At 34.6% G+C, this 12149-nt stretch overlaps 1 protein-coding gene across 1 annotated transcript; it reads left to right on the top strand.

Annotated features, from left to right (window-relative positions):
• Positions 1-5217: 5217 nt before the first annotated feature.
• LOC104090166 (pyrophosphate-energized vacuolar membrane proton pump-like) lies at positions 5218-10209 on the top strand. Its single transcript, XM_009595221.4, has 8 exons — positions 5218-5594; positions 6942-7516; positions 7595-7974; positions 8218-8304; positions 8414-8744; positions 9016-9426; positions 9561-9620; positions 9711-10209. Exons 1-8 carry the CDS (start codon positions 5336-5338, stop codon positions 9915-9917), a joined length of 2310 nt encoding a protein of 769 aa, XP_009593516.1. The 5' UTR covers positions 5218-5335; the 3' UTR covers positions 9918-10209.
• Positions 10210-12149: the final 1940 nt, after the last annotated feature.

Genomic DNA, 12149 nt, shown 5'->3' with positions numbered 1-12149 from the left:
GCGATTAGGGCCAGTTATCCCTGAGAGCAGAATATGAATATTTAAGTTCTGTTGAGATGGGCCAGGGCCCATTCCTCTCTCATCTCTTTCAAGTCAAAGCAAACAAAGAAACAAATTTATGCAACATTAGGTTTGCTTCTTTCAATGAAATTGATTTGGTCACACCAATTATTTGTTGAGTGTTATCTAAGATCTGATAACTTGAGCGGAGTCTCTATTTATATAAGGTAAGGATAAGGTCTGCATACACTCTATTTTTTCTAGACTCCGTTTTTGACAATATACAAGATATGTTATTGTTGTTAGTCATGACATAGCCATTTTACGGGTAGTTGTTGAAAAAAAGTCAGTGTTTGCAAAAATTTTAAAAAGTAGCCGCTATTTAAGGCAGAGATAAAATATGGACAAAAGAACTCTAGCTGAAACACGAAAGTTACAGCACAATATGTTGAATTATAGAACTCTTGCGTATAAACTTCCAGGATATTATGTTTTGGAACTCCAGCATATTATGAATAAATTTGAACTCCAACATATTATGCTGGAATTTTTCGAGATTTTTAAGGGTATTTTTGTTTAGATTTTATTTTCACATAAAAAAGTGACTAAATTTCAATTACTTTTAAAACTATGACTAATTTTCAATTATCAGTGGTAAATCAGGATTCTTCTTTTTTTATTTTTCCCCTTGAAATCTAAGATCTCACCCCAAATGACTAGTTGTTTGCCTGACTCCTCGCATGCGAACTAGATTGATCTTTCCTAAAGAAATAAGGTAACCTGAATATACAATTTAAGTGAACTATTTATTAACCTGTAAAACTAATTTAGGCTACGAGATTAAGTTATATTCCTAGAAAATATCTTATGTTCAACGATGGATGACAATGACATGCAACATATCCCGTTATTTACAGTTTATTAGTTCAGAATAAATGTATTTGTTAAACTAAAATTATTTCGGGTTTGAAATACTAAAATCATCTAATGTTGTTTCACAAGTCTTTATGCAATTATAGTAATTACTAAATTATCTTATTTGCCATCAGATTTTTAATTGGTTGTAATAAAACACTTTAGTGATTAGTATCAATTCCAGTGAGCCATAATTAAAGGAAAACAGTGGTTGAGAAATAGGGTGAGTAGCATAAAAAGGTTGAGAAATGAATGAATAACGATGTTAGCATAATAGAGATGTTGAAAGTGAAAATTTCTATGATTAGTTGCGAAGTGAATACTGGAAAATGTGGGGTTAATGCCACGAAAATTTGCCAAATGTGACGAAACACTTGAAAGTTGGGATCGTGACAAAGTCATAGGCCTTTCACAATCATTTGTGGGATAAGATTATATCATTGTCACTTTTTTTGCTTTTATCTTTGTTGATGAATGTATTTGAATCGAAGGTGATAGTAAAAAATATGAATAGGAAAACTCTTCAAAAAAAAAAAAAAATAGCCAGCCATAGTCACTATTTACTTTTCTTAGCCATATACATAAATTATATAATGATTATACATAACTATACACGTATAATACATAAGTTATGCATTCACTGGCTGTTTTAAGCTTAATCGGTTGGGTGATCGGCTATTTAGGTTAATTCTTCAAAAAAGAATAGGAAATTAGAGCTACATTTAAAAATAGTAGCTCCATCTTATATTGTTGAGGTGCAAGTTCCATTTTCACCAAAGTATTTACTTTACATATTCTTGCATTATAAAACAAAAAACCTTGACTTTATTGATATATATTTTCATGCTTCATTTTATATGATATTATTACTACTTGAAGAGTTAAACAATTTTCTTTGTGATCGTAACTTAAATTAACTTTTCATCTTAATTTGAAATTAAGTAAATTTTTAAAAAATAAAAATAATACTTGAATTAAGGCTAAAGATTAAAACATTTAATCTGCGTAATCCGCACTTATACACACCTTTTGCAACAAATTAAAGGACATAAGTTATCATTCTATTTCTACCTTCATCCTGCAACTAGGGGTGTCAATGGATATTCGAAAACTCACTAAACTGACCGAATCGAACCGTACCGAATCGATTTTTAGGTTTCTTTTAAAAAAATCGTAGGTTTTTATATAAATCTATAACTGCATCGATAATTAGAGTATATTTTTTATTTTATAAAAATAAACCGAAAAAATACCGAACCGTACCGAATAAATTTTACATGTGAAAAATATATTTATATAATAAGTTTAAAAATAATAATGCATTAAATTTTTCTTTGGACCTTGGAATTATGAAAACTGTTACAAGCCAACAAATAATTAAACTCAAAAATACTAATTCCTAAAACCTATTACGCTACTTATACTTAAAGTAAGTTATTTCAAGTATCTCAGCAAGACACAAAATATTCTAACGATTATGAGTAGCAAACTACAATTTATTGAATATATTTCTTTTCATATAATTTATATTTATCTTTTTGAATATTTAATCTTCTATATACTTTATTCTTGATTCCTAGCTTGGTTAATATTTTTTCACTCGTGTGATTTATATTTTTTTTGTCCTTGCTTGATTTTTTTTTTACGTTGTTGTAGAATAGTTGATGGATCTATACTCTAGCCATATTTTATTTTTTTAATTCATCACCCTTTAAACAGTAAAAATGTCTAGAGAGAGTTTTGTTACGTCCTATAAAAGAATATATGTTATTGTATTCTATTTCTACTGGTGAATTTTATATGATATTTAAAAATACACCAAAAATTAACTGAACCGTACCGATACCGAAGAGAAACCGACATGATTGGGACGGTTTCGAAAAGTCTAATTTTGGTTATACATAATAGAATAACCGAAAAATTGGTATGATACTAATTTTATAAAATAACTGGCCGAACCGAAGCATTGACACCTCTACCTACCACTGTTCATGGAGTTATCAATGTTTAAGTTAAATTTTAAGAAAAGCGACATTTTTGAACGTCTAAATAAATTACAAAAATCCTTCCGGGTTGCCCAGCTGGTTTGGAGGGTGGTCATCCACATGGATGATCTAGGGTCGAATACCCCTCAATGCCTTTTGGGCTGAGGATATCGCACAAGGCTTGCCTAGTGCGGTTTACATCTCTGTGTGGTTTGCAGGCTATTACACAGGGGTAAGTTTACCCAGTGTGCATAAAGTGCTCACCCGAAGGGCAGAGGTTGTGGGAGAGGTTGTAGCGGTTGCGATTTTCCCCTCTTACCAAAAAAATAAATTACAAAAACAAACAAAACTAAATAACAACAACGATAATATATCCATAGTGATCTCACAAGTGAGATCTCGGACGATTGGATGTACGCAAAACTTACTCCTATTTTGTACAAAATAAAAAGTACAGCTAAAAAACAAACAAAAAATAAAGAAGGATAAAAAAGGTAATATCCGATGGGAGGCATGCATGACGTTCAAAAAACGCATTCATATGCCATTTTCAGTTGCTCATCCAACTTGCAATTCAGCATTGAATTTATGCTGCTGAAACTGCACATTTGTAATTAACATTTTCCTTCTAGTTAATTATAGTGCGTCTAATAAGAACATATATTCTATTTTAGTTATGACTCTTTTCATTCTAGAAATGCTCTAAATCATTTACCTATTCGCATTTTTTAATTCAAAACGATTAAATTGCTTAAAACTTGAAAATTGAGATGATGTTTATCTATTGCACAAGCTTTCAAGTATTACTCTAGTGATTTTGTTCCATTATCGATAAATTAACAGCTTATTTGGATGGTTGTTACATGTCATTTCATAATGTACCATATTGTATTGTATTGTTTGATTAATACAATGTGTGGATAGATTGTATCGTTTGCCATCGTTTCATGATGTCACGCACCAAAAGTATGAAGAATAAACTTGCAACATTACTAAGAAAAAATAAGATACATAATAGAATTATTGTATAAAAAAATAGAATAAAGTAAGAAAATGCGATTATTTAATAATAATTAAAGAAGGGTAAAATCAGATAAAAGAGGAAGATAACGACGCCACCACACTAAATCCGTCGTTACATAAAGTGACACTTTTTTTACGTAACGACGAATTTAAGGACACGATACAATAAAATTTAAGTAACAAACAAAACAAATATTGTACTTAAAATAACAATACAATACAATATAATAGGTAACAACCATCCCAAACAAGCTGTAAGTTAAACTAATAGAATTGAACATGATGAGAAATATTATAATTGTGCTCTAACTTATATCTAACCACCTACTTCATGCCATTTATCTTAAGTGTCGTTTATCATTTTTATTATAAAGTATCAGATCTGGGATATGTATAGGTCATATTATACGTTTTCACATTATAAAATTATTGTCTATATTTTTCACATAATACATAATCCAAGTTTTGTACCAATAGAAAATTCTATTATAATTGAGCTAATCACTTTAGTACAAATGCTACTTTTTAAATATTCTTATGAAATTGAGAGAAGGTAATTTACCTAGGTGATTACTCTTTCTTAGTATTTCGTTTTCCTACCAAATTTATGTATCCCAAACTTACACGGTTCCACCTCATGGCTGACACTAGATTTATTTGGATAAGATTTTAGCTTTCACCAATTAAAACAAAAAAAGAGGATAAGATTTAGCTTAATTGGATCTAAGTGTATACTGTGTCTAATATGGAAAGTATTTAATATATTTTTGAATTTTATTTCGGTCACATTTCTAGGTTTGATACTTGTAGTAATACTACACTTCTTTAAGTTATTTTTAATACTATATGTGTAGTTATTCTAAAAATAGGTTACTTATAATTTTTATCAAAATACCAACTAATACTGATTAAAATATTTATTTCAATTTTTTTACGTATAATTAATTATGTCAATTAATAGATTCTTTTATCCAATGACCGGAAAACAGTGAATAGCGAGAAGAAAAGGTTAAAATGGAAAGAATGATCCAAAGATGCGTTAAAAATACGCCCTTTCCCTTTTTCCTTATTTTCCTTTATTTTTCTTGTTAGATTTCCCGCTCTACTCAAGTCCTGCGGAGTGTTCCAATCACGATCATCGTTGCCGTCTGATCATCCTTGAATCATGCATTTAGCATAGAATCTAACGGCCAAAAGACGAATGTCCATCATAACTATGATAAAGACGTTCAATTTTCACAAAATCCTCGATCCTCCTCTTTTATCATCAGTATAAAATAGCAGCTAAGCTCCTTGTACTTCGGAAACCCTCCGAAAAGCCGTGAAACTCATTCTTCACTCGTTCCTCACCCTCCTCTTAGTTTTCTTTTAATATATTTTCCGGGCGAGGTCTTTTAGGGTTCCGGTAAAGGATGGGGTCGGCGTTGTTACCAGATCTTGGAACGCAAATAGTTATTCCAGTTTGCGCCGTCATTGGAATCGTGTTCTCTTTAGTCCAATGGTACCTTGTCTCGCGCGTGAAAGTCTCGTCGGAACGTGGAGCCACTTCTCCAAGCAGCAACAAAAACAACAAGAATGGATACGGCGACTGTTTGATTGAAGAAGAAGAAGGAATCAACGACCACAACGTTGTTGCTAAGTGCGCCGACATACAGAATGCCATATCTGAAGGTGAAATAAGTTCTTACTTTGGATCTCTTTATGTCCGTCTCAGATTTAGCTTCACTCCTACTTGTCTATATGTGCTCTTCTTTTCATCTCATTTTGCACATATATAAAAGAGTGCGAAATTTCGCCTTTGTTTCTATTTTGCCGTCTAAATTAAGTGATTATGGACCTCCTTGTGCTTGAAGTTAATTTTTTTTTATCGTATTCACTTAATGAGTTAAACATTTTATCGTGATATATCCTACGGCTTTGAGGTTGCTGAGTTCAGCTCTTCTGCGAGCTGGCTCTGACCCTGGATCTACCTTTGTTCGATTTGATTTTTATCAGCTTGCCTGGATTTCGATAGAATATAGTAAGCAAATTCTATTTTTGTGATGCTCAGTGAAGTAACTTTAAGTGGGAAACTTTGCTGATTCGCTGTCCTTATTGAAGCATCGTGGTTTTATTTTAATTAAGTTGCTTTTTAATAAATTGAGAGGTTTTCATTGCACTGCTTAGATTCACGTGACTATTATGGAATGAAAAAAGTCAGTTTTGCAGCCCTCTGTTAAATGGGAAGTTATAGGTTTAAGACTTTTTAGCGTATGTTTACACATGTTTAGGATGTTAGTGCTGTTTCAACTATGTTTATCATTTTTGAATATTTCAAAGTATGCAGCATCATTTTTAGTCAAAGCTGCATATTTGTTATTTCCTTAACCTGACTTTATCTTTAGTTGTCCCTAATCATTTTTGTTTGGTTGATAATAGTTGTGGTCGGTACTCTTTTCCTTGCACAATCGAACTTAATGAAATATATTGCTTGCTGTTTGAGCCATGAGGATTGCCTTGGCACTTTGTCTAAGTGGAACTACTTTGGAAAGTAGAACTGTTAAATGGTCAATTCCTGAAATTTGCAATCCCTTTTTAAAGCATTCTTCCGTTGTTCGTATTGTCTCATGTGGTTTTCTTGGGAGTAGCATGGAAGTGTGGTACATTTTTGGACTACGGCTATCTATATTATAATTAGGAGAAAACAATTTGGTTTGTCTAGCTTAAGCATGAAGCCTATCAAAACTTTGTGCATAATACACATGTTTATCATGTACAATTTGGACAAAATTCAAAATAAGCACACACTAAAAAGTCTGTCCCCAGTTAACTAGCATATGCAATTGAGTAGGTTTAGATATTATACTGCTGTCAAATTTTTTCCTTATTGGTTCTATTCTCAACATTTTCGCACGTTTTGATCTTGCTTTCCTCACGCACAAGCGTGCTTATAAATTAGGTTGTCTAGACCCGCACTACATGCTTGGTACCTTTTGTTCTTTACCACTATCTAATATCTGAAATGATTGCTTATGGCAGGGGCAACATCATTCCTTTTCACTGAATATCAGTATGTTGGTATCTTCATGATTGTTTTTGCAATCCTGATCTTCCTTTTCCTGGGCTCGGTTGAAGGCTTTAGCACTAGTAGCCAGCCATGTACTTACAACAAGGAGAAGAGGTGCAAGCCAGCCCTTGCAACTGCCATCTTCAGCACTCTATCCTTCTTGCTTGGTGCTATCACTTCCGTTATTTCTGGTTTCCTTGGGATGAAAATTGCAACATATGCGAATGCAAGAACAACTTTGGAAGCGAGAAAAGGTGTTGGGAAAGCTTTTATTGTAGCATTCAGGTCTGGTGCAGTGATGGGTTTTCTCCTTGCTGCCAATGGCCTTCTGGTTCTTTACATTGCCATTAATCTCTTCAAGCTATACTATGGTGATGACTGGGAGGGTCTTTTTGAGGCAATTACTGGCTATGGGCTTGGCGGATCCTCAATGGCTCTTTTTGGTAGGGTTGGTGGTGGTATTTACACCAAAGCTGCTGATGTTGGTGCTGATCTTGTTGGTAAGGTTGAAAGGAACATTCCAGAAGATGATCCCAGAAATCCTGCTGTAAGTTCAACTTCCCTCTTTAGGTGTATTTTATTCCTGACGATATCTTGTCAACAATCTATTTGTATATCTTTGCAGGTGATCGCTGACAATGTTGGGGATAACGTTGGGGACATTGCTGGAATGGGATCTGATCTTTTTGGTTCATATGCTGAATCATCTTGTGCTGCTCTTGTGGTGGCTTCCATCTCGTCTTTTGGAATTGATCATGATTTCACTGCAATGTGTTATCCCCTGCTTATAAGCTCTATGGGAATCCTTGTTTGTTTGATAACCACCCTTTTTGCTACCGACTTTTTTGAAATTAAGGCTGTCAAGGAAATTGAACCAGCATTGAAGAACCAGCTTATTATCTCAACTGCTATCATGACAGTTGGAATTGCAATTGTTACATGGACTTGCCTTCCTTCTTCCTTCACCATCTTTAACTTTGGCACTCAGAAGGTTGTTAAGAACTGGTAAGTATCAACTTAACATTTGGAGAATATTATCCATGGAATATGACATACGTTATTAAATGTTACTGCATGAGAAGTGAGCTATGCTTTACAATATATTGTGAGGTTGAATAGGTCGCGATTTCTATTTCTTATCCACTGCTTGAATTTCATTTGTTTGGCTGCTGAATTTACAGCTGTGAAGATGTCCGTGTTCATGTAAAAAATGTGCTTAATGATTAATTAATTGGTCTGATTATGCAGGCAACTCTTTTTATGTGTGGCTGTTGGTCTTTGGGCTGGACTTATAATTGGATTTGTCACCGAGTACTACACTAGCAATGCTTACAGGTAAAAGTAGTAGTCTCACCTCATCCTGTGATGTTGTGCCTGTTATGTTGATAATCTTCAATTCTTCATCTTTGTCTTATTTCCTTTTTTCAATTGTTTCTGTTTGTAGCCCCGTCCAAGATGTAGCCGACTCCTGCAGGACTGGAGCCGCAACGAATGTTATTTTTGGCCTAGCTCTTGGATACAAATCTGTCATCATTCCTATCTTTGCTATTGCGATAGCTATCTTTGTCAGTTTTACTTTTGCTGCCATGTACGGTATTGCAGTTGCTGCTCTTGGAATGTTGAGCACCATTGCAACTGGACTGGCCATTGATGCATATGGACCTATCAGTGATAATGCTGGTGGCATTGCCGAGATGGCTGGCATGAGCCACCGGATCCGTGAAAGAACTGATGCCCTTGATGCAGCTGGAAACACCACTGCTGCAATTGGAAAGGTTTGTAACCCCATCTTTCTTCTATTCATCTTGCGAGCCTTTCTGGATCCTTCTTTTTTTCCCCTTCTCCAAATTCATCTTGTTCATAGTTGTTAACAAGTGGATGGTGATTATGTCTGTGGAGATTGAAATATTGTTCTATGATCCGTGTTTTGGCTCTCATCTCTTTAGTCTTTCTTATCTCTGTAGTCTTTCTTTCCGCTGTTGGCCTCCTTCTTCTTCCAATGCGTCTTCTCCTTTTTGTTAACTGTGGATATTCATTTCTTTCCAGGGCTTCGCCATTGGATCCGCTGCACTTGTGTCCCTGGCTCTGTTTGGTGCTTTTGTGAGTCGGGCTGGAATTTCAACGGTTGATGTCTTGACCCCACAGGTGTTTATTGGTTTGATTGTTGGAGCCATGCTTCCCTACTGGTTCTCTGCCATGACCATGAAGAGTGTGGGTAGTGCAGCTTTGAAGATGGTTGAGGAAGTTCGCAGACAATTTAACACCATTCCTGGTCTCATGGAAGGTCTTGTCAAGCCTGATTATGCCACTTGTGTTAAGATCTCAACCGATGCGTCTATCAAGGAAATGATTCCACCAGGTGCCCTAGTCATGCTTACTCCCCTCATAGTTGGTATTTTCTTTGGAGTGGAGACACTTTCTGGTGTCCTTGCTGGTGCTTTGGTTTCAGGTGTACAGGTACGATTACATTCCTTGCGCTTAAGATTTTGTAGTTTAGCATTCTGCTTAAGTTGGTTCTATAACCTAGTCAAATATGGGGCTTTTTAAAGAATTATATCCAAATTCTTCTCATTTGTTTCCAATCTTTACAGATAGCAATATCTGCATCAAACACTGGAGGTGCATGGGACAATGCCAAGAAGTATATTGAGGTATAGAAGACTCATCTCCCTATGTTTTAAAAAAAAAAATGTTATTTAGGAGACACTCATGAGTCCATTAACTTTTGATTTCTCTGTCAGGCTGGTGCTTCAGAGCATGCAAGGACTCTTGGCCCAAAGGGTTCTGAACCTCACAAGGCTGCTGTTATTGGTGACACAATTGGTGACCCCCTAAAAGACACTTCAGGCCCATCACTCAACATTTTGATCAAGCTTATGGCAGTTGAGTCACTCGTATTTGCTCCGTTCTTTGCCACTCATGGTGGTCTACTTTTCAAGATCTTTTAGGGCAGGTTGGAGCCGTTGCATAGACTTGTGGCATATCTTTCAGTCAACATCCTTGTCGAATATCCCCAAGCACAGGATTTTTAAATTAGTTGCTAGTGAGAAGTGAAATTTTGGTGACTGATGATGATGATAATTGTCGCTGTAAGGAGGATAGAAGAAAATTGTAAGTCTTGTGGCACAATAGACTTAAGCTAGTGTATCAACTTTCTTCATACTTCATAGACACTAGTTTCCAATTTTGTCTGTATTGTCATTATCCACGTTTAAGATAATGGACCTATGTTTTCAGCTATTTTTCACGTCTTAAAGAAAGTAGGTTGTCGTTTCATCATCACATTCATCGGTAAATTGTTGGCTTTGTGTTCTCTGTCCCCTAGTCTTTCGTCTCTCTCTCTCTGGTGGGCTTGTCAGAAGAAAATAGCTAGTGAGCTAATATCAATATGTCTCGATTCAAAGGAAATGCCATCTTATGATTTTGTGCCTCTATCGGCATATACTTTCTGATTGTGCTGAATTAAAGCAAAATTCTTATGTAAGAGAATTGAGTCATTTTAGATTTTGTTCAGTAGTCTCTCTCTGGCGGGCTTGTTGCTGATAAGTATGTCAGAAGTTTTTCTTAAATTTTCATTTCTTTTGTTCAATTGGAAGTGCCGATCAGTGTCGTAGGAAATCTGTATCATCTTCACTCTGCAGAAAAGCGACGCGTACCTCATTTCATAGCCATAGTAGAATTTTCCGAGGAAAAAAGATTCTGTTAATTCTAAATCGGGAGCCAATATGCAGAAGTGAGCTTGAGACTACTTGATTGGGAAAATGACACTATATAGTCGCTCTTAAAATAATAGCCAAAAAATTATATATTTCTTGTATATATATACACATTTTTTATGTTATATACAAAAATTATATTCCTTCCGTTTCAATTTAGATGAACTAGTTTGACTCGACATGAAGTTTAAAAAAAAAAGAAACTTTTGAGACTTGTGGTCTTAAAAACTTAAGGGGTAAACTTTGTGGAGCCATGATATTTGTATGATTATAAAAACTTCTCATTAAGGGTAAAGTGGGTAAAATGAAGAGTTTAAATTTAAATTATTTTCAATTGTAAAAATATGTCATCTAAATTGAAATAGAGGGAGTACGCTTTTTCGTCTACCAAATATAAATAATTTCTGACGCGGGTTAAAAGTGAAAACCCCCGCTTGATTCACGTGATTCTTTTATTTAAGGACAATCAACAGAAAAATACTTTCAAATATCAATCAATTTTATTACCTACGGAAAGACAATGGTAAATCTGTATGATACAGATCGCTGTCACACCTATGTAACTAACTCTTTTTAATTTCCGGGGCTAATCAAATTGTAAAAATAGTGTGGAGTGGTCATTTCTTTACCTACAATTGAAAAATAGCCTTAGATAATATCCTAAGTTCTGTTATAAAATAAAGACTGTAAAGTAAAGAAATCGAAGACAAGTATAGAAGGAGATTGATATTTTTATTCAACTTCAAAGTGTTGTACATAATGAACTGAAAACATCTCTATTTATAGAAGAAATGAATCAACTGCGAGGCTTTTCAGGAAGCAGCTGCAAGGCTTTTCTTTAGCTGCTTGAAAGCTATCTGCATGAGCTGCTTGTAACCTGCCTGTTTAATAAGAAGCTGCTGCAAATCATTTCATTGAGCTACTTGCAACCTGCTTGCATCAACTACTTATAGATAAACTTCAACAGAGTACTAAATGGATAATCTTCTTCAGGAAGATTATCTATAGCGGGGTAATAAATGGACATCCACAATAATTATTTTCATAACACCCCCCCTTGGATGTTCATTAAAAGGTATTGTGCCTCGTTAAAACCTTACTAGAAAAAACCCAGTGGGAAAAATCCCAGTGAAAGAAAAATAGTACACATATTTAGTAATACGTATTTCTAGCTGCCTCATTAAAAACCTTATAAGTAAAACCCTGTGGAAAAAAACCTTAGTAAGGAAAAAAGAGTACATCGCATATTTTTCTCCCCCTGATAAAAACTTTGTTTCAAATATTTGAGTCTCCGCATTCCAATCTTGTATACCATCTTCTTAAAAGTTAAAGTTGGCAAAGATTTAGTGAATAAATCTGTCGGATTGTCAGTTGAACGGATTTGTTGCACATCAATGTCATCATTTTTCTGAAGATCGTGTGTGTAGAATAATTTTGGTGAAATGTGCTTCGTTCTATCTCCTT

Source organism: Nicotiana tomentosiformis, chromosome 3 (genome assembly GCF_000390325.3).
Source record: "Nicotiana tomentosiformis chromosome 3, ASM39032v3, whole genome shotgun sequence".
Classification (NCBI taxonomy): Eukaryota; Viridiplantae; Streptophyta; class Magnoliopsida; order Solanales; family Solanaceae; genus Nicotiana; species Nicotiana tomentosiformis.
This window is presented reverse-complemented; position numbering and strand designations above follow the sequence as displayed.